The sequence below is a fragment of the Apostichopus japonicus genome, chromosome 15 (genome assembly GCF_037975245.1).
Source record: "Apostichopus japonicus isolate 1M-3 chromosome 15, ASM3797524v1, whole genome shotgun sequence".
NCBI classification, from domain to species: Eukaryota; Metazoa; Echinodermata; class Holothuroidea; order Aspidochirotida; family Stichopodidae; genus Apostichopus; species Apostichopus japonicus.
Window position 1 is genome coordinate 22717626 of NC_092575.1, and position 24153 is coordinate 22741778.

Consider the following 24153-nt stretch of genomic DNA (forward strand, 5'->3'; position numbering starts at 1 on the left):
GTATCTGTAGGCCTATAGCCCACACGATGGTGGTTCTGGCACAAAGGGAGGAAGAGATGGAGGGGCAAGGGCACTCATGGACAGGCTACCGGCCTTATGTCTATATTAAGTGACTCCTATACGTTAATGAATGATCAAAAATGCAGTTCAGAGTGACCAATTAATTTGTGTCAGAATTAGCGAAAATGCTAGGCTAGCGAAATGTTTGCTCGAAACATTGTAGCCTTCAGTCATAAAGCTCAAATGGCTCAATTTCCTATAATGCGGCGATCGGTGTTTTGGGGTGTTTATATTTAACCCTGTGTATCACGAAAGGAACTGCATGAATGCATCTCAATATAGGCCCCCACCGAGGGTTCCATTCAATTGTTTCGTGCATGGGAAGAATTCATGGCAAAGGCGGGCAAAGTGTAGGGTGCTGTGGGGTGGGTTGGAAGGGGTAGAGGGGATGCATAATTAGGCCAGTAGAAAGGTTGACCGCAAAACGTTCTTATAATACGACGTAATAATAGTCTATAATATGGTGGCAGGTAATGTGTCAAATTGATCCACTATAGAATGAGAGGCACACATTGGGTGTCAGAAGGCTGCCCATTGAGTACCTTTGTATGGTCATCACGTGAATGACATTAACACTTTACTGTGCGTTCCCGGTTTAGTTGTACGTGTACGGTCTGATATTTACATCTAACTTTGAAGCGCATTATTTTTGATCGTATTTCTAAATTCGTTGCCGTCTAGAAAACCAGCGTTCTAAAACCTAATTTTACTTGTTGAAAGAAATTCTCACTATGCTAGCTAAAAATAGTTGATTGAATATTCAATCTATGGAATGAATTCTTTTCTGAGCGATTTTAATTGTTCAGCACCACGTCGGCCTCTACGTAGATAGGTATAGTCTTCAACTGTTTGAAATCCATTTAATTTGGTCTTCCTTTAAATAATTACAAGTAAGTAAAGGAACAGAATGTAAACTATATGTGTTAGTAGTCATAGTATGCTGTAGTTTATCCATAGCCAAGGTTTGTGGTATCTAATGTTTCTATTTTTGTTTACGGTAGATAGCCTACATATGATGTTGCTAGTTTGAAATGATATCCAGTATTTTAAATTTTACTTAGAGCAAAATATTTTCCGAAAATATTTCCTTTGATGTAAGTTATAACTACAGTCGCATGAACGTATCAGTCGACGTGCTCAACTTTCAGCCTTCATAGCAACACCATAGCAACAAAATGCTTACTGCACCGTTTGCAAGCCTAGATTGTCCTAACCTGCATACACACAGTGTTCAGCTACTACTAGCAGTACTAGCCTATATATAATGCACGTAGGATTAAGCGCAAAATTTACAGTACATTGCATGCAGTAAGACAGATGCAGTCGTAGTAGAAAATAACACAGTGCGTTATGCTATGAACATGTGTCAAACTGTCGAGCTTTTAGTATGATGTTTAAGCAAGGTATTTTTGTTATGATTTATTTCTGTTTCTCAAAGTTCATTTCTTCTTAAAAGTTCTCAAACTTTTAAGTTAGCCACATCGATACCAAGTCTCCGTGCCACTTACACTACAGTACTTAGGCCTACAGGCTACAGTGGCGTTACATCGAGTCAGGCCATAACGGTTAAGTTTAGGTTAGTTAGCCTAGATGTGGGAATGAACGTCGGGCTCAATTCGGCTAGGACTTACCCGATATCTTGCAGTTAGAGATAGGCCCAGGGAAGATTAGGCTTGTGAGTAAAATTAATGTCACCAGATGTCTTACTCTTAGGATCTCATCTAGCCTAGGCCTCCTTCCCTTCCCAGCCTCCCGAGATTACCACTGGCATGTTACAAGTCTCCCCAAGGATATCATGTACTGTTTCGGGAATACACCAAATATGTGTTATGTTACTTTTGTTAGCCTAAAATGCCCCCAAATTATTTCAATACTATCTTCCGACCGTTCTTAGAGACATCTTTAACGCTACCTTGCACTGAAAAACAACCATGATCAGATCACTGCATTGGCCTCATTTCATAATCATATTCTGTAATTGCACATGCAGGGTAATATCTTTTTGAACTTTATAGTGATAAAAAGGCCAAATAAAACTTTGCCTTGTCATGATCAGTTAGCAGCTTTCACACTTTTGAACTTTACTGTACATCCTCTAAAAAGCTTACTTTAATGAAAAGTAATTTCTGTATTATACACATTTGCCTACATACATAAAAATGCATGTAGGCTACATCAAATAGACTGATAGTCTGGCCTACTGTCCCCAAAAAATAGAGTGACTGATGCATGAAACAAAGAAACATACAGTCATATTCTACCCAGATAATAAGCCATCCCTACTGAATTGTGTTTATTAATGTGTTTATTTTTATCCTTTCATTTAAATAGTCTGAACATTGAACCTAAACTCCTTGGAACAGAGACATGGCAGAAATACAAGCAATACCACCCACTGGTGGGTTTGAGCCCCGCCCTCCATCAAGAAGTTCTCGGCCTTCTTCAAGAAACAACTATTCCTCAAGACCAGGATCTCATGCCAGAAGAGGATCAAGTGGTCATGGTAGTCGCCACAGTCCCCAGACTACAGCAACTTCTTATAATGCAAGTAGGGAACGGCCTCCCTCGGTGAGATCTTTACACGAGAAGAAAGAACTATCTGAGTACCTTGCCCCTATCGTGAGAACAGCCGTGAGGAGATGGAAAAGATTCCACGAACAGAGGGTTCTCGAAAAGTACAAGGAGAGGAGAGAAATGAAGAAAAGAAAGGTAGAGATGTTGAAAGAAGAGAAGGAAAGACTTGCCAGGAAAATTCCTGTCGATACTCTAGCTCTTGAGTGGTTAAATACAAATGAAGTTACAGTCGACGCAAGAGCGTATCTCTTAGAAAAACTTCTTCCGACACTCATACTTGGGATTGAGAAACTTTTAATGGCAGCAGAGAGAAAAGGGTTAACAGAAAGCAATGAAAGTAGCCCAGATTTCAATCCCCTTAATTACCTCGCTCAGTATCTGATGAGGAACAACCCGAGATATAGTAACTTCCCAGAAGCATCGCCATACATCCGTGGCATACGAGAGGTTACCGATGAGTTGAAGATGCACGTTTTCTCCTTTGAGGACAACAGGTAAACTTTGATGGAAATCGTTTTGGTAACTTTGGGTTGTGGCTATCGGAGGGGTCTGTTGTTGGTAAATTTCACTGTTCACATCAATATACACTAAATTCTGACTGTGCACTTTACAAAGTCAGATAAATAAGTAACTGCAAAGTAATAATGCAGTAGTTTGATCTGAAATATTGCAAACATTCTGTACTTCTTGCTGATCCTTCAAAGTGTGTCTTTGTGTCCCTTTGGGACTGAATTGTTGAGTACTTATTCTATATCAAACTAAGTTCCGAGTTACAATTGCACAATCCACAAAACTTACATACAGGAATTAATTGCTCCGGTGCATGTGTTTTAGTTTGTTTTTCCTCTTGAAACATTTCAAATTTCTTTTCATCAAAGTGACTCAACAATGCTACATTTGTGCAGCACATATGGACTGTTAGAACCTTGCTTAATTTATGTTTTTCATCATTGAATTTTGATAGTTCCCAAGTTCTCAATTTGAGATCTTTGGCAAATTTATATGAAACTGAAGTAGTTTGAATAAGGAATATGGAATGTTCTTTTAAAGGTTCAGAATTCAGGTTGAAAGCTTTGAAATGAAATGATTTCAGTAGTCATTATCAAGGCTCAATAATAGTTATTATTGTTGGTGTTTGCAGAAGGGGGAATGGGAGATTGATAGTATCCTGTCCAGTTTGTAGGCATTACATCACAGTGACACCTGTAACTGCTCTCCGTTACTGGAAGTCAATTATCATTGTTTTCTCTTGATGGTTCACAGCCAAATAATTAGTAACAGTATACTCAATATCTCCCTTAAATCAAACCGTCGCTTTCTCCAAACAAGAGCTAATTTATCAATCTCTAGTCTAATTCTATAGTTGTCTGGAGTAAGATTCATTTCATGTGAATATGTTGCTACATTCACCTTCCGTTCCAGACTAGCAAAAATTAAATCTGAAGCCAGGAAGAGGAGGGAAGATCTTGAGAAGCAGATGGCAATGAAGGATAAAGAACGAGGAAGGAGATCTGCCCGCATCCGCACCCATTACACCGAATGGATCTTGGAGGGACAAGAGGCGATTGACATTCAGTTTGTTCAAACAGCTCTCAGGTCTTTCCAGGAGGTTATGGAGAACCTATCCCCAGACACTGTGAAAGGTACTGTGCATGTCAAATATATATAATTGTGTGGACTACAATTACTTAAAGGCATTGAAAACTGGCCCCAAACTGCGTGCCACGCTCTAAAAAAGTTAACTTTCCGTTGCTTGCAAGTGAAGTTTTCTTCTTGACACTACAAAATACAGACAGTAATGAAACGTGATACCTTGTTGTCTTTTATCTAGACCGAAGATGTCCATCGCTACTATATACACTGTGTTGTGGGTATTGACCGTAGCTGTATGTATTGACTGTACACTAGTGTCAAATTACAGACGGTAGCAAGCTGTGTGTGTATTTTCTGGGATTGATGGTGGTGTCTAAGACTTCTGTTACACCTCATTCAAAACTAGGTCAGATTACCGGCATGAGACGTTTCTTTGTGCGCGAATCTTCACACCCTTTAAGGACCATGTTATTTGTTTTATATATATTATTAAATTAAAAATGACAAGAGTATTATCACAATCTTGAACCTCAAGCTCTAAACATTTCATTGGTTGTTTGTATTCAGTTATATTTATGCAAGTTGCATAGTCTTGTTAGCCCTTTGTGAGCTGTTGCATTCTTTTAGGAATCCAGAAATAGAATTCAAGAAAACTTTAGGGTACGGTTTGATGCTTAGGAGTGTTTGCAATGAATTTTAATGTTGTGGCATTACCTATGATTATATGATCATCTTTCACTTTCAGCCGATGATATTTTGACAGAGCTGGAGAAAATTGAGAAGTCAGAAGAAAAATTAAACACTGCAGAGTTTGTTCAGGTGAGTACTAAATTCAAAAAGTTATAAATATTAATATAAATGTAAAGATAATAATATTGGCCTGGGAGGCAATTATCTTTTATGATGCTTAACAGCCACATGTTCATAAAGGGGAAGCAGAGATGACGTTAAAACACTTTATGGGGACACTTTTATTTCCTTCAGAGGTGTATAGTTATCATGATATAACTCTTTTATATTTCATACTTATTAAGTTGTGATTACCAGAGTTGGTTTAAATATATACACAAGGATTAACTACATACTGGCTAGTTAAAAATAAATTCACGAATTGATAGCAATTTTTTTGGGTCTAGTGTCAGTACTTGTTAAACGTATCTTTGAAAAATGACCAGTAACATTAATGTATACTTTATAGTAGTCATAGCAGTACAAGTTGTTACACTTAAGTTCGGACATTGAGTATAAATAGACGCAAACAAACTTTTGTTGGGTGTCCATGAATTTATTAGTAGTGCACAAGTTATCCTTTTGCAATTTTTTTTTCCTAACTGCTTGAAATATTTCTGACTACAATTTGCTCTAGTTTATGAGGCCTTACTTCAGCGAGATGCCCAGCGATCTCTTCAGTGAACTCATGACGCACATGTCCAATTGTGCAACATCATACAGACACGCAGCTATACTAGAGGCCCGACGGGAGCTTCTGTCTGGTCTGTTTGAGACATGTGACCACTCGACCACTGGATTATTAGACAGACATCGAGTGCTTTCTCTTTTTGAGACTTTCTTTGACGAGTCTACCTGGACGATCAAAAGATATTTGCGGAACCCACGAAAGTGTGAGTTTACACAGCTTCTGTCTGTGTTGAAGTTTTTAATAATAATAATGGGCATTCATAATGCACCGGTATCCGTCAATAAAGACGCTCATGGTGCAGTGAGTGACACAAACAGTGCGACAGCAAAACAAAAAACAGTAAACATAGTACAAGACAAAAATGCAAGCAAATATGGGCAATATTGAACAATTAATTAAACAGTTTTCATGAGATGAACCTTGAGAGAGTGTTTTAAAGAAGCAAGAAATGGACTGTGTTTTACATGTTCTGGAAGGCTGTTCCACAGAGATGGGGCAGCAGCAGCAATAGCTCTTTTGCCCCATGATCGATTTGAGCGTTTTTCACACAGCAGTAATTTATTGTGTGATCTCATGAAACTACGATTTGCGTGATATAGTTGCAGAAGTTCTGACAAGTAGAAAGGCGAAGTTCTAACAAAATAGCCAGATGTGAAAATCAATATTTTAAATATAATTTGGTCTTGATCATCTAAACATCTAAATATTCACTACTCTTGTACGGAACACATCTGTATCCTGCTTTCATACAAAGTGGACGTTTCTGTCGTAGATCTATGGCAGAAATATATCTTTAGTTGGATGCAGGGTTTCCAATTATAGTTGGAGAAGAGCAAGGCAATGTTTAAGAGCATAATAGGAAATTTCTGTGATTTTTCATGTAAGTGGCAGGGCACCATGGCATATAGTTTTCAGCTTTCAAATGGGGGCACCAAGGCCATTTTAACACTAAATATCGAAAGGGGCAGGAAGTCAATGTATTCAATGTGAGCAAAACACATGTAAATTGACAGAAAAAAGGAACAAATCATGAGCTTTTTTTTTGTTAAAACTCTATACGTCTAGATATTGACATTTCCCATAGCTGGTTAATAGCTGTTTTTTCCCTCTTGTATCGATGGAATTGCGGACAATTTTTGAACACTGTTCGAGATAAGTTCGAGGGCACATATGACAATTTGATGAAGGGACACAACAGTAGTTGCCGTCGGTAACGAATGATTTTTAAGGGCATTACAGGAAGTGGGTGGAGTATTGAAGGCAAATTACCATAGGTGCCGTCGATTTATTTGAGCCTTGGTTGGATAAAGACAAAAGGAGATAATTAATTATGATTCTCTGTATCTTCTTCTCTCCTCTTTCCTACAGGGCCAGTCGTTGAGTTGGATGAAACAGATGACACAGAAAGCTTGTTGTCATCAGAGGGAAGTACCATCTCTCAACAGCTTGAAACCGAATCCGTCACTACTGAGCCATCTAAGGAAGGAGATGACACCGAAGGGAAAGAGTCTGCCGAGAAGGATGCTGAAATTAAGGATGGAGAAACGGTAGTCGATGACGATGGGAAGGAGAAGACGAAAGCAGAAATAAACGAGAAGGAAACCTCGGAAGAGAAGAAAGAAGATGGTGAAAGTCAACAGGAGGAAAATAAACCAGATGAAAAGAAAGAAAAGGATGGAGGGGAAGAAGTAGAAGAAGAGAAAGCCAAGGGAGAGACTGTCTCCGCGGAGAATGGTGGAGTTAATCCTGAAGAGGAACAGATGACAGAAACAGATGTGACCGCGAAGAGTAAGGAGGGGGATAGTGCAACAGTCGATGACGGTGTATCATCTGAAGAACAGCCGGAAGCTTCTGATGAGAACAAGGAACAAATACCTAGAGCAGAGGAGAAACAAGAGGCAGCTGATGAAGAGAAAGAAGCTCCATCAGAAGTGGAAGTTGTAGAGCAAGAGACTGGAACTCAAGGAGAGGATACAAATAAAGCAGATGAAGATACAGAAGGGGTCAAAGCAGAAACCAAGGTATGACATTTTTGTAAGAAAAGTAAGAAAATTGTTCAAAATTGTAGTTCATGTTCTTCTTGGTTGTATGTCCAACCAGTTTTGTTTCTTTATTGTTTGTATATGAATGTATCCTTTTGTTGTATACTAAATTAAATAAATTCATATCTGTGTAGCTTTGTGTACCTCTTGGACTAATTTAAAAATTTGTCAAAATTACGATATCATTTTTTCACAGAAAAAAATTTTATTATGCAAGTAATGTCTATTTTTTTGGTACTGTGTAATTTTTTCACAGAATCAAATTATGTTATTAAATTACATATTTGCAAGTTATGTATATTTCTTGGTACTGTGATATTTTTTCACAGAATAAAATTATGTTATTAAATTACATGTTGGAAGTAATATATATTTTTTGGAACTGTGTAATTTCTTTGTCAGGATGCCGAAGCAAAGCAAGAGGGTGAAACGGCAGACAACGAGAAAGTGGAAACAAGTCAAGGAGAAGCGGAGGGAGGAAGTCATGAGAAGGGAACAGCTGCAGATTCTGGAGACGCAACCCAAGCAGAGGTAAAACCTGAGATGAAAGATGAGGATCATTCCAAAGATACCACAGAGGTTACAGCGGAGGTAACTCCAGCGACTGCAGAGGATCTAGATGGGGCCAAGGATTTAGAGGGAGGGGAAACACACACTGCAACAGCCGGTGGAAGACGCACCAGTGTTTCCTTCCGAGAGGATGCGATACAGTACAAAGAAAAATCATCTCATTGTAAGTTGATTTAAAAAAAGGGGAAAAGGATTGATTTTGTGTTGATAGTGAAACCAGGAGAGTGTTTCAGTAATAAACAAATTTATTATAATTTACAAACCGTGAAAATCACTTCAAAAACCAACACAGTAATATAGTTTATGGGGTAGTTCACACTGCTTTTCATCTGGTTGTTTCTCTTTTGGAACCAATTATTAATTGCAATAATAACAAAATATTTGTCTTGTCCAATGCATTCTTTATTAGCTTGCAATAATAACTTAAAACCTGTCTTGTCCAAGGCATTTCTTTATCAGCCAGTCTAACAAACCTCTTTGCAAACTAGGACGAATTTGCATCACATCATTGTTGTTGTACTTGCAGTTGTGATTTTGTTTTTTGTTTGATTTTTGTTTTGCTTTTGTGAGCACCAATATAATTTTGATTGAAGAATTCCCCTGCATGGGTATAGGTGAACGTATCTCTCCATGTTGATAAATCTGTATCCTTGTCATTTTTACCCTGCTACTGCTTTTTCCTTCTTGTAAAGCCCAAGATAGATTTCCTGTGAAGACTCCCGTAACCAATCGTAGTGGCTCCGTCGCTGCCAGTGCTTTCGACGAAAACTTTCTGAATCAGTCACAGTTCATACAACTGATTGAGGCGTTCCTGGGAGAAGAGCCGACCCAAGAAGTAATCGACACACTCGTGAAGTATTTGAAAGAGGGTTACGTCGAAACAGAGGAAGAAAAATTCCTGCGTTTGCAGAAGGTAAGATTAATTGAAAGAATATGTATCTTTATAAATTTCTGATTTCTGCAATTACACATAAAAAGAGGTAAGAGGATAAACCAACATTATAGAAAGTTTGTCTCTTTACGACATTATGACAAATCAATTGCTATTGGTTGTCCTGACAACCATCTGCTATATTAGATATTTTTTATGTAGTTTTCTTTGTTTTAGTTTTTGTTTTAGTTTTTTTTTTGTTCATGATGGGTAATAAATGGTAATAGATAGTTAGTTTATTCTGCTTACTTTTTGTAGGAAATGAGAAACTTTCATAAACTGTTTTGCCTGTTTGGTTTTTGTCTTACATTCTGATTCAACTGTCTGTAACATGCGTTGCTCTCTTCAGGCTCGTAAGGAAGCCCAATCGGCCAGAAGGAGACAGTTATTCGATCAGCTGTTTGAGAAGTGGGACAACGACGGATCCGGTTTCTTGGACTTTGATGAATTAATGTCGGTTATCAGCAAGTTTAAGGAAAATATGGAGGCCAAAGTCATCAAAAAAGGTGCGATCAAATGTACTTGTTTTATGAATGTCGGTTATCAGCTAGTATAAGGAAAATATGGGGGCCAAAGTCATCACCAAAGGAGAGATTAACATACTTGTTTAATTGATGTGACGTTCTTCAAAGACCATAAGTCAGGGTTTCCCTAACTTTATCCCCCCACGAACCCCCTGTGGATGTCAGAGTTGTCCACGAACCCCCAACATTTCGGGACACCTTCTGAGTCATTATTATACTATAATACGTATAACAGTGCTTCGTAAAAGATCAAGTTCATAGTGTAATATTGTAGAGTTTGTCGATAGGTATGACTTTTGTACAATATTAAATTGTATCATATATCAGATATTAGTTCAACCGAAAGTACTCTAGTTTTGACTTTCAGAAACGTCTCACGTACCCCCTGGGATGGACTCACGCACCCTCCTAGGTTCATGCACCCCAGTTAAGGAACCACTGCCATAAGTAGTAGCCAACTGCATTTCTAATTTGCAAGAGAAAGACAAGAAAGAGAGGAGTAATTTTGTGGTATTGGAAAAGTGGAGGGAGTTTTCCTTATACCCAGCTAGCTATGCTTATGCTACTGTGTAACATGCAACTTTAAAGATCATTGTTTTAATTTCTTACAGCCAAAGCTAAGGTGGCTGACAGCCTAGTGGATAACCGAATCAGTCAACAGGATTTTAAGATCTTCATCAAAGAAGTTTGCACTTTGCTTCCCGGAGGAGAAGATAATTTCGATCCAATCATAGAGTTCCTAATGACCAGTATAGAGGTTGGTAACCATGGTAACATCATTCTTTTAAGAGTAATTTAGGGAATTATTTTAGGCAAATCAAGATGAAAAGATGTAAACAAGATGTAACCGTAATGAGAATGAAAAGTGAGCCCCAAGCTATGAGTGGGGGAGGGGGAAGGGAAAGGGGAACTGGTGAAAGAGATGGGAAGGGAAAACAAGGAGAAGGAGAGAGAGAAAGAGGGATTGTGGTATGAATTTGCCAGACAATTTTGACTAGTATTGAATTAATAGTATCTAGTTAGCTATTAATCATGAAAATAATCTTGCCAGAGGTATTTAAGCAAGCGTGAAAGAAGATATGACACACAAGGTGTGTAAGCACATAAAAGCACAGTTAAAGGGGTTAACAGAGTCATTGGTGTAGGAGGGGCAAGGTTGTGTAATAAAGAGAGTGTTTCTGGTATGAAAATTACTGGACAAAGTTTTGGACATAAATATTTTAAATTATTATTAATGTCTTTTTTATAGTCTTTGTGCTTTAATTTATATGCAAATTCATGTTTGTTTTGTGTAACCTGTCTCACTTGGTTTCTTTCTTTGACTACAATACACTTGTAGAGGTCATATGAAGAGAGGATTCGTGGCCAGGCCAGGAAGAAATGGCTGACCCAGATAATCCAATCAGCTTGGACTAGTGGTGCCACCATGACACCTGTATTCAAGAGTATGTTTAACTCTCTCTATAAGGTACGGAAAAAGATCTCATATTTATAGCTTATGTTTTGCTGGTTTTTATGGGTAGCATTACCTTCTTACCTACTTACCATTAAGATGGACTAATTTTGTCTAGTGTCTTTCCAAAGGGCAAAGGGCGACCTGTTTACCAAAGATTTTGACTCCTGTCATTGTTCAGCAACTTTTACTTTGCTCTTTGCCAATTTGAGATAAAAAAGCTAACCTTTTTCCCTTCACTTGTTCATCATTTTGTCTCCTCTCCTGCCCACTCCCGCTTTTACCTTCATTTTTTCTCCACTCTGCTCATCTATTTCCTGCCTCTCCCCCATGACCCCTTTCCTGCATGAGTTTGTATAAATGTGTGAACTTGTAATCAGAAAACAGGGGATTTTGGAAATTGTCATTTTATTTGAATTAGATAACTTTTAATTTGTCCTTGTTTAAGTTACATAGAAGCATAATAATTTAAAACGACTTAACTGTTTGGTTCAAACAGGATGCCGACCAACACGGCAGAGGAAAACGTATCAGTGCGAACGTCTGTCTTCTGGAGAAGAACGACACTGCACCCCAGAGAGGTCACACCTGCCTACGATATGTCGCTGCAACCCCAGACGATGCCCATTTCCTTATCAACAAATGCTTGTATCGAGATATGAAAGGAATTAGGTATGACTGTCCAAGATATATATACAGTTATAAGCAAGGATATGAAGCTAACATGGAAAATTATATGCAAATTGGTGATGGAGGGAGGGAGGGAGGGAGGAGTATGTAGATTGTGAGGGAGGGAGGAAGGGATTCAGGGAGGGATTGATGGAGGGAGGGATTGTGGGAGGGAGGATTGAGGGATTGAGGGAGGGAGCTAATGAGGGATTTAGGGGGAGGGAGCGATTGAGGGAGGGAGGGAGCAAGGAAGGGAGGGAGGGATTGAGGGAGGGAGCTAATGAGGGAATTAGGGGGCGGGAGCGATTGAGGGAGGGAGGGAGCAAGGAAGGGAGGGAGGGATTGAGGGAGGGAGCTAATGAGGGATTTAGGGGGCGGGAGCGATTGAGGGAGGGAGGGAGCAAGGAAGGGAGGGAGGGATTGAGGGAGGGAGCTAATGAGGGATTTATGGGGAGGGAGCGATTAAGGGAGGGAGGGAGCAAGGAAGGGAGGGAGGGATTGAGGGAGAAAGGAGATGAAGGGAGGGAGGAGAACATAGATGGTGAGGGAGGGAGAAAGGGAGGAGATTGCAGATGGTGAGGGAGGTTAGGAGGGAGCAGAATAAGGTAAGAAGGGGAATGCAGATGGGGACAAAGGGAGGGAGGAGAACATAGAAGGTGAGTGAGGGAGGGAGTGTGAAAGGGCGGAGATTGCAGATGGTGAGAGAGGTAGGGAGGGTGGAGATTGCAGATGGTGAGGGAGGTAGGGAGGGTGGAGATTGCAGATGGTGAGGGAGGTAGGGAGGGAGGAGAATGCAGATGGTGAGGTAGGGAGGCAGGGAGGGAGGGGAACATAGCGGGAGGAAGGAAAATGCAGATGGTGAGGGAGGGAGGTGAATGCAGATGGTGAGGTAGTTATATTGTGATAGTACATCAATAAGGTAAAGTAGTCAAATTTGTTTTGACTTGCCAAGTAATATATTTTATGAAAACTTAATATTTTATCTTGACTCGATTGCAAGTGATTAATTATATCTGGTAAATAGTGTATATGGTAGTAAGTAACAATCTTAAAGAGTCATCAGGCTGAATCAGTTTTAACGACTAATTGTTCTTTCACCTTCTAGTTTTTCAACAGTAGACAGCGGTAAACCCATTCATGTTCCACGAGTACAGAATCACGGTAATATCATGTTTTGGAACCCAGAGCGAGGTGATGAGGTAAGCTTTAATTAAAGAATCGTGATCTTCTGCTCTTGGAAAACAAAATAGTCTTAATCAGATCAAATGTTTGCATGGGCAATGGTCATCGTGTTCAAAGTTATGGAATTCATTAGAACTCACTCATCTTAATACTAAACTTATTAGTGAAGAAATTTTAAACCTGAGTTAGACATTTGCAACCAAACTTTTGAAAAATTAAAAAAATTACAGATTATCTATATATATATATAAATATATATATATATATATGTATATATATATATATACATTGTTGTTGACATTTTGACCTCACCATTTTGACCTCATTTTGACCTCACCATGTTGACATTTTTTTGACATTTTGACATGTTGACATTTTGACCTCACCATGTTGACATTTTTTATTATTTATTCTTTTGAATTGGTTGGACAGTTGGACGGTTGGTTGGACGGTTGGACAGTATATATATAAATATATATATATATATATATATATATATATATATACATATATATATGTTGACATTTTTTATTATTTATTCTTTTGAATTGGTTGGACAGTTGAAAGGAGAATGCACAACAAGATTCAAAATTGATTTGACTTTCATGTTTAACATACAGAATAAAGTTGACTTCTAATTGAGAAAATAAATAATAAAAACTGAGTTTATTTATAAATAAAACAGTAGGAATCAGGTTGTAAACAAAAACTCTTGATTATAAAGTAAAAAATGTGCCTCTTTTTTTTTACACTTATCAAACTCTGATTCCAGAAAGAAAGTTTAGTGTTATATGCTATTTTACCAACCGACGACCTAGATTTTTTTCTTTGCTTCATTCATATTACTTACTCATCTGACATGTAGTATCATTTCATTCATTGCCACTTTGCTCCATCGTAAATTTATCAGAAAATGAAGAAGAAAAAACGAGCGGTTGATGCGCTAGAGGTAAGGCAGGTCTACCCTAACACGTGATCCGAGAAATTCTGACAGATGTTGTGCTTTTAAAGGTTATCTGTAGTGTTTCCAAAAGTGCTTGAAAGTCAAATGTTCAGTCACCCACGCTGGACGGTAATACCTTTAACCGCCACCCTTAAAACACTTACACCCTTCATTGGGTCAGTGAACCCCCCCATTGTGCCATTAACACCCATCATTTAGACTTTTAATATTCTAATTTTAAAACTAGAAATGTCTGGGAACATATTTAGTTTTTCAAGACATGTGATATAAAATAACTGTGATAAAGTTATAGCAATTTATTCAAGGGCGTAGGAACCGGGGGGGCTGGGGGCGCCAGCCCCCCAGTGAAAAATGTGGAGGGGCGGAAGTATCATTCCGCCCCCCGCTTCGCAAGTCCGAAAACCCCTTTTTCATTTCCAAATGAGATAAAAAATCTCATTTGGAGCACCAAATTGCATCTAAGGCCAGGTGAAAATACAAAATTAAGTTTACAAAATGGAGTGGGTGTTGAAGTGTGCTATATTGCACCAAATTGCATCTGAGGCCACCTGGAAATGCAAAAAATTCCAAAGGGGGAGGGGGACAACCCCTCCCCCAGGCCAGCCATCAGTCTTCAGCCCCCCCACTCAATAGTACCTTCCTACGCCACTGAATTTATTATTATGCTGGCATCTTGGACAAGCACTTCTTATGCTACCAAACATGAATTAAAATAATGTGCTTATGAAGGGGACAGTGTGGACTAAAAATTTAGACAGTAAAAATGTCTTAAATAAGGGTTTTCTAATGAAAATGTTTCTCTGTTTTGTTGAAGCTCTCAATCCTCAAAATACCTTTACTATTTAAAGTCATGTTTGTCTGAGTGTGTGAAATGCTCACCTCACCACTCACCTAAATTATAAATGCTGCCTGCAGTGACATGTTTAATGTGAATGGGCGGGGATGGGGTTATTTATAGAACCGGGGAAGGGAAGGGTGAGTGGATGGGGGGAGGAGGGGGAGTGGAAAAGTAGGGGGATAGTGCTGCAGATAACAAGCAAGGGAAACTAATCCTAACATACTAATCCATCCGCAACTCATGTAACGATTATTTGCTGTGTCTGTCCGTCACTGCTCTGATGTGAGTAAAGATTTCAGTGCTAACCGATGTATAACATGGATTCATATTAAATTGTCTTGTTTACCAGGCTTCTTCTAATTGGACATTTGTGTAACATCGATTCAATCTCAATGGTGCTGGTACCATATTAGGTTTGTGTTATTATAGAAGAAACAAATAACATGTTACCTTTTTCCTGTATTATGATGATGCTTTTATGGGAAACAAAATATAAACTTGATCTTCTTGGCCTTGAAAAGCTGTATAATATAGCAAAAAAGTAATATCTTTGAGAAAGGAATAACTGCCGTATGGAAGAGCACAACCTTTCATAATCTGTTATTAAAAAATAATATATTTATTGAGGAACACACCGGCCAGAACTGATATCTGTTAGTTCTATCAAATTTAATTAACGATCCATGCATAATTTCCCTGCCCTTGTTTTATACAGGAGCGCCAAGGTTCCTTGATCGTGATCCCGCTGAAGGACTTCAAGAAACGTGTCTTTGGTGTCTTGGGAATTGATACCCTTAATGACCCTCAGGAGAAGAGCATCTTCATCACCCATGAAATCAGTTTCTTCCAGGTTTGCTCTACTATTTCCTTATTTCTTATTGTATATTACATGGATTTAATACCAAACTCACACGGAAACGAGCAAAGTTTCTTAAATATATAAATATATTAATTTATATGCAGTACTGAGGTACTGTCTGTACGTGCTGTTTACACTTACTGCTAGTTTGTACCTACTATATTAGCTATGTTTAGTTTTTTAACTATTGCAAGATTTCAGTATTCTTTTGAATGTTGTGCGAATAAATCAAAATAAATAAAAAAGAAGAAGAAGATAGCATCCAAAATGTTGTTAGTGTTTTGCAATGTAACGGCCAAGTGGATAGAAGAAACCTGTGGACAGATTCCCACCTACAAGGTCATGGAGACGTGAGTAGGGAGTGAGGGGAGGGGTAGGAGGGAAGCTCTGCCATGGAAGGTTGTGGGACCACTGTATAACTGCAAGAGATTTCTGGGCTTTTCATGCAACTAAAAGTAGAGAATTAGTCACTGTAGAACGATTTAATATTTTTTGAAAGATAACCTGGTCTAAAAATAAATCCCTCACCCCCCCCCCCCCCTTAATTTATGGCCAGTAGTTAAACCTCATGATAAAAATCTAACTGCTGTATAGCATATCTTTGGGTTATAAAACAACAAGATGAATGATTTACATCTAACCAGCATTAGTCTGTCCATATATATATTTTTTAAGGTCCTTAAAATGGTTTGAGACTGTAGTTGATTAATAGATAGATTACGTTTGACTTGTTTTTAAGATTCTTTGCAAGGCTGACAATCTGCAAAGACTCCAGGGACAAATTGTGAAGACTAACAGTGAACAAAGAGATAACTGTTGGATGTGATTGTTTCATTTTTCAGGGCGTTGGCAAGGCGTTCAGTCAAGCCTACCAGTACGTGGATGTACGGCGCAAGACACTCCGTATTACAGAGAGCGCCATCGCTTGGATACACAGAAGGAGCCCTCATGTAGAAGAAATCAGTATTTACATAGTTGAGCCTGATGAAAGGGTAATTGAGAAGGCTTAGGTCAAAGAAGTTATTCTAAATGTTTCATTCCATTTATGAGTTATTGTTGTTGAAACATGCAAGTTACTTGATATGAAATATTAGATATGTAGTCAGGGCATGACTTGCTTGGTGCATATTCCCATGGGTGTTGAACAAACTCCCTGCTCTAGCCCCCTCCCACTCACTCCCTGCCCCCCTCCTATCCCCTCAATTGGCCAATACAAGTGCTCATTCATTTGAAATGGAAATTACTTAACATTAATAGAAAACAATGAGAATAAGAAGCAGATAAAAAAGTGAGAAAGAATTTCAACAAATACGAAAAAATGGAGGAAAAAATGGACCTGTCCGCAGAAGATGAAACCAATTACCTATAAGAAGGCAAAACCTGCAATAACTGAATCATCATTGAAAATGTTCAGATTCATCATCATCAACATCATCATCATCATCATCATCTCACAAACCTCCTGTCACTTCATTGACATTTGCACTATCCATTTTTACTATTCAAATGCTTCATCCTGCAATGTCCTGCAACATCCATGCAATGTCCTGTTTTATCTCTCTCATTCGTCATTCCTACAAGCTATTTGTGTCTTGTTTTTTGCTTCGTTTATTCTTTTTCTGGTAATTTCTCATTTCATTGCTTTCTCTTCAACCAATTACAATTAACTGTCATACTATGCAATTTCTATCCTTTCCTCTTGTCATCTTCACTGCTTCGTTTTCCTACTAACGCTACGAAGGAATTTGATCGTAAAGCTTATAGACGGCAGCCAATCAAAAACAAGAAGATGTTAGAAATCTTCATGGAAAACAGCAATAAGGTTTGATTAAAAATCCATTGTATTCTTAGTTCACAAAATTCATTGTTTTCTAAGCTCACAAAATCCATTATTTTCTTAGTTCACATATTCCATTGTTTCTTAGTTAACAAAATCCATTGTTTTCTTAGTTCACTAAATCCATTGTTTTCTTAGTTCACAAAATCCATTGTTTTCTTAGTTCACAAAATCCATTATATTCTTAGTTCACAAAATCCATTGTTTTCTTAGTTCACAAAATCCATTATTATACTGAATTGAAAAGGTTAGAAGAGAAAAACAAAAATAAGGGGAAGAAAAAAATAGAGAAGAAAAGACAAAGATGACTCTGGTCTTAACTAGCCTCATTTGCATCTTTTGTTTATATAAATTTTTTGTTTTTAACGTACATATGTTTTCTGTTTGGAGCAGCTCATTATTACGTCACCTCTGACCTCTTGATACACCTTCCTAACTATCTCCTTTAAAATCATTTGAGCTGAGAATCATTTATTGCCATATTGAATAACTAGTTTATAAATACACAGCTAGATGATGTTATACCGCATAATGAAACCTTCAATACAAAAAATATTATGCAGCTCACTATCCTATCTCTTTGTATATAGATGGAAGATTCCGTTCTGAGAAAGATGATGCAGTCCAACAGATCGGGTCATATAACCATCATCGATGCTCCGGTCAGACTTGACAGAAAAGAAAATCTGTTCAGGTATTTGCTAAGTACCATAGTAGACAAGACTTCAGGGGTTTAGCCCCTCCCCCCTTGCCCCCTCCCCCTTGCTTGCCCTGGCCCTCGGGCACCCTAATGTAAAGCATTCATTTTCATATTGGAGTTGCTATTTCCAAAATGACCCCTCGTCATTGTTTCTTCCCCCTCTTCCCTCCTCCTCTCTTCCCTTTAATCCCTCTTCTCCCACTCACCCCCCTCCTTTCACCTCACCAGTCCTTTGTCCACTTACCATATCCACTTGTACCCCCCACCCCCCCTTCCCTGCAAGACACAAAAATTACATTTCAGATAGTGATAACAAAGACTTTATGCCTTTGTAAAGGCACTTTCCTTCCTGTCATAAAGTGTAAAGGTCACAAGGCACAAGGGGTCAATTATTAAATACACAAAATTGATTAAGAACATTTCCCTTTATGTTTTTAACACTCCAGATTATTATTAAACCATACATAGACAGTTATATGACTTATTAATGGAAATTTGTTGAATGTGGCGGCAGTTAAATGCTTTACAAAGTTTGAGTACATCTGACCAGTTTTTGTACTTTCTAAAATATATATATCTATTTTTTTTGTTCAAGTGTAAATTCATTTTTATGAATGACATGCATTAATGAATGATTGAAACCTAGTTTTTAAGGTTTGTTTTTAAGTCACTACATCATATTTTTCATCAGGGATTACCTATTCAAGTGTATGGATAACTCCGAGACGATAACAGCAGACGCCTATGGCCAGAGACACACAGCTTTCCCCCTGCGTGGTCCCGATGGTCTTGCAGTCGCTGTAGTCGACATCAGTATCGGGGACCTTAAACAACTGCCTAACCACGAGAACAAGGAAGTCCAGCGGATGTTGAAGCTATTGCAAGCTGCTCATAGAGAATTATCCAGTGAATCAGAGGGTGGAGATAAGAAACTTGTGCTTGGTAAGAAAAGCAAACAGTGGCTTTAACGATGAAGGGTGTAATGGAGTGAAGATTGATAGTTGTACCATGCTAACGTTTATACACTGACTTTGAGTCAAAGGTTTGCTTGACAAGGTCCTTCTTCCTTTCAGCATTGTGTTCAGTTTTTTTTTTGTTTCTACATGAATTTCTGATGACTGTCCTGGTTAACATCTCTGAGATGAAGTGGTCCTCATCCTCCCCCCTCCCCCCCCCCCATCCTCCTTCCAGAAGGGCTCTCTGCAAACTCATCCTTTTTTATGATATAATCCATATTCAGTTACCAATCAAGTACACTAGCTGCCTTCATTAGGTCCTGTGGAGTTATTTTAAAATAAGGTTTGAACCCAATTGCTGATCATTCAGTTATACTTTCATCACAAACATTGTTTTTTTCTTCTTCTTACAATAACAGAGGCTGAGAAAAGGAGCGAAGAATCTCGAATCGATATCATGTTTGACCGAATCATGCTGACCGATCTTCGAGATACGGTGGGCAAGCTGACCACTAGAGCCTTTGCAGAGCTGAAGAGTTACAAAGACCCGCCCAAAGTCATTCACGATATCGTTGGATCGGTACTGGCTCTGTTTTACCAAGACAAAGAAGAGGATTTATCAGTGTGGCATAGCTGCAAACAGGTATCAAATATAACAGTCATTCCTAACAACCATTAATGTAGATACCGGGTGTCTTAGTTAATAGACTATAGCAGCATGTTTTGTCATGCAACGTACGAGCATAAACGGGTTGGATAGCTTTGTTACGTTATCGTTGAATACCTCAAGAGAGCCACAGGCTTTCTAGTGACCCTACTTTTTGGTCCAAATACCTACTTTTGTCATAATTTTTGGGGATTTTACATTGTAAACATTGGCAAAATGTATAAATATTGTACAAAATGCAGGTCAACAATTATGGAACATTTTGTGTCTCTGATATCTAGTGTATCAACTGAGGACCACATAAAAAAATATGAATATTCTAAAAATAAAAACCACTTTTTTGAACATTTACACAATTGGTCCTCCAGAATGAACATGAATAATCTTGAAACATGTCTACTTCAGTCTTACTTCAGTCTAACTTTTCTCATATTTGTCCTACTTTCTCTACAATTGCATTCCTACGTTTGTCCTATTTTGTCATGAGACAATGCTGGACATCCTGGAGTCGGTTCAGACTATACAATCCTGGATAACTTAAATTTTTAGCAGATATACCTGGGGGCCGCGCCCAGCACGGTTGGGGGAAATTTCTATGACCCTCAAGGTTTTCCAAATTCTACGAATGTAACCCACAAACTTTATGGCAAGGAATAATAGGAAATGTGTATACTTTGGGGGAGTTTGTACAGAGGCTTAGGGCCTACCTGTGATAGGGTGGTTCAATATAACAGATGGAACTTGTGAATATAGTACTTTCAGATCTTTTAGTCGACTATATAATGCAATATTCCCTTTTCTCAAGAGATTAGGTACATCCTTGGTTGTGTCGTGGCCTGTGAATTTGGTACAATATTTCCCTCGTGACCCTGCAAGTTTCATTTCGTGCCCACCCCTTCTAAATCTTTCTTTGCCTTCATTTTTCATTGTTTAAGCGCTTTGAATCGCTGTATTAAGCGCTATATAAATGTAATTTATTATGATTATAATTATGATTAAAGTTATTATTATTATTATTTTCCCCTCAGTACGTTAACCCTGACCTTGTCAAGAGGATTCAAGAGTTTGATCCCACCGCCTCCAATGCCATCGGTGCGGTAGGAAAAATATCTGAGAGACTCAAAGGTAAGTGACTGAGCTCTCTGATTGGTCAAATTCAAATGTAAACAGTTTCCATTCATTGTTTAGCAGGTGTCGTTGTATTTAGCCATCAGTTATATACCAAACCTAATGAGTGTTACTCAAAGTAAGATTGTGCTTGATCAATCATAGACAATCCACGAGATCTTTATCCGCACGTGAATGTTAATGAGGGAATCATTAATTAATTTGAACTCATTCTCAACATTTTTGACACCGATCAGACTTTTTCTGAATAGTATGCATGCAAAAAAGATCTCTCATCTTACAAGGCATACATCAATATATAGTCATATTTTCAAATAAAGGTATCAATTCACCCCCCCCCCCCCCGCCCTCAAATGGGATTGGGAAACCCCTGAACCTTAGACCACTCCCCAAGCTGCAATAACTTGTCCTCCTATCTTCAGATAAGATATGGCAATCCTACTCTCCACCTAGTTTGGAGTCATCAAGGGCTTTCTTAATTGTGCTTAAATTTAATGAGAACACCACACATCTCTTTTGTCTTTTCCTTTCAGATGTTCCTCACGGTGCTGTGGCTAAGCATGGCTCGCTACCAGCGCAGCATCTCTACAACTGGGCGTTCGTATGTCTTTCTCTTCTGGAACACACCAGTAAATCGATGGGTGCTACCAGGGGTGGGGCCATGACACCTGTGGGATCCATTCATTCTGATGGGCCACCCATAGAAGAATGAAGAGACTTTAGACCACTTTGCTTAAAGATGACAATGTACTTTATAAGAGTTGTGCCTGTGAAAACCTCTGAACAAACCTTACTTATTTGTGAAAAAGTTGTAAACAGCGATAAAGAAATTCAACTTTGCTATTATTGTAAAATGTGTAATATAATTGAAATAAAGAATAGTTTTAAATCAATAATTTGTTCGCAATTTAATACAAATATAATAGGGTACGATAAGACATTTAGCCAGGGCATAACTATTGATTTATTAATTTGAACCATGTGTGTAAATTTTACATCATTTTCTGTCCACAAAGTGGTTTGTCTTCCATCGTAACAGAGCATGTTGCCTCAATTTTTGGGGGGAGAGATTAAACTATAAATCAAATCTAAGAAACATTTTAGATTCCTCTCTGTGATGAAGGATGACAAATAAAAACACATCCTTGAGGAAAATTGGACTTGACTTGCCAAATGCTGTAGATTGCCACTCTGGCAAATCATTATTCCAACAAGGTAATTATAGCCAAAATTTACAAATGGTAAACAAATTGTCCACAGGGTGGTTCTGGGATATGTGTCACTAGTGAGGGAGAATCAAGTATTCAGAAAAATATGAAGAGATTTCCAACTTCACATTTAGAAATCTTTTACGACCAAACCAATTGACATGAAAGTGCATGCTTGCCATGGAATTGTCAGTGGTGTTTGCCGGAAAAATCATGTTTCAAAAGGTATGGTATTATTCTTGTGACAAAAGTGTGATGGAATGCTAATGATATGCAAATTGGGCCATAGTTCACAAGTGCTCTTTAATCACACTAGATTTTATTGTTTTCTACATCAATGTTTTTGATAGTCTTTGAATCAGACAACAAGTGTCTCTCAGATACCAGTGCTGTCATACTCTTGTTATGTAACTACTGAGTATGTCATGTATGTATGTGAGCATGTTATGTAACTAACTTTATACTTGTTATGTAACTATTGAGCATGATATGTATACATTATCTGAGCATGTTATGTAACTAACTTACATAACTATTGTTATGTAACTACTGAGTACGATATGTATGTATCTGAGCATGTTATGTAACTATCTTACATAACTCTTGCTATGTAACAACCGAGAGCTTTCTATTAAGTCGTAACTTTATTTTGTAAAGTTCAAAAGTAGCTCAGTGAAAGTGTTCAGTTATATCATCTCCATCTACCAACACAAATGCTTACTAGTAACGGGTACCAAGGGTGTTCTGATATCTAAATGTCCGTGTTCTGATCAAGAAACTAAGTTAATCGATATGATTAACACATTTGAGAATTTAAAGCTGTGATCTGATTGGGTATGTGAACAAAGTAACTTGTTGTTATTATTTCCATCACCCCACTCAAAAAACCTCTGGACTGTGATGGTGTGAGCCATCTTTTCCCATTCTACCAACCTAAATAGCTTACTTGTAACGGGGAGCAAACGTATTCAGATTGTATAAGTTGTCGACTTCAAGATACAGAAAATTTGTTGGTAGATATAAATAACACATTTGAGAATTTACAACTTTGGTCTGACTGGGCTCGTGAACAAGGTTAAACCTGACAAGTGGTCCCCCCATTCTACTCTGAAGTTGTACCATCTGCAAACTGCTTTTTTCCAGATTAATATCGAAAGAATATTTACATAAATTAATGTTTGAGATTGGTGGTAAGTGTGTTAACATAATTTAGATTCAAAAAGTCAATTAACTGAGAAATGAAATCAGAAAAAAATCCCATTCAGCGCTTCCGTCCATGAAAGTTAATATATTGTGCGCCTGCTCACCTTGATATTTTGTGGTATATCAAATACATATTTTGACTTTCAAATGATTTTTTTGTCTCGTTTTACACTGGTCGTAACTCAGTTATGTCCAAATGATTTTGCTTTTGTAACTAATTGCTGGAGATTTTGTCGGACGGCTGCATGTATGTTATTATGAGATAGTGAAAATAATAACCTCAAAGGAATTAATACGACCATGTCTGAAAGGATGACTTGAGACACCAAATGAATTTGACTTGTTGTAAGACTGTTTTAAAGACAGTTTTCAGCCCAGATTGAAATTCTGTTCCACTTTTCATGGTTTGATGAATTACCCTATAAACAATGTGAGACTCATCAATAAAAATAGTTGGACTAACTAGTTAAACAAAAGGAAATTAGGTCAGTTTAATCATGACTGATAAGCGCATGCAACAACTGCATGCTGTTAACGACTGGTGCTCCTTTAGGTCACATGCAAACTTAATTTCCTGTTATTGGTCACATTTGTTGAGATTGGACTGTTTGCCTTGTTAACCACCGCAGACATCCAACTGCCAGTCAGGGAAGTGCTACAGGTTTAATTTTCCCGACTGAAGCCGAAGTGACTTAAGAATCCCGTAGTCTTAAAGGGTGTGAAGAGTCGCGCAAAAAGAAACGTCTAATGCCGGTAATTTGACCTAGTTTCGAAT

The 24153-nt window shown here is 38.1% G+C and overlaps 1 protein-coding gene across 4 annotated transcripts; it reads left to right on the top strand.

The window, feature by feature from the left end:
- Positions 1-1305: 1305 nt before the first annotated feature.
- LOC139980646 (EF-hand calcium-binding domain-containing protein 5-like) lies at positions 1306-23527 on the top strand. Of its 4 annotated transcripts, XM_071992447.1 has the most exons (22): positions 1306-1463; positions 2392-3128; positions 4057-4277; positions 4973-5046; positions 5594-5849; positions 7016-7668; positions 8092-8422; positions 8952-9172; positions 9540-9696; positions 10326-10471; positions 11054-11182; positions 11667-11839; positions 12942-13035; positions 13929-13967; positions 15536-15670; positions 16522-16671; positions 17421-17501; positions 18107-18210; positions 18908-19158; positions 19592-19815; positions 20868-20964; positions 21501-23527. In XM_071992447.1, exons 2-22 carry the CDS (start codon positions 2428-2430, stop codon positions 21677-21679), a joined length of 4416 nt encoding a protein of 1471 aa, XP_071848548.1. In that variant the 5' UTR covers positions 1306-1463; positions 2392-2427; the 3' UTR covers positions 21680-23527. The 4 variants fall into 4 exon arrangements, with proteins under 4 accessions (XP_071848548.1, XP_071848550.1, XP_071848549.1 ...); XM_071992449.1 differs by lacking the exon at positions 17421-17501; XM_071992448.1 differs by lacking the exon at positions 13929-13967.
- Positions 23528-24153: the final 626 nt, after the last annotated feature.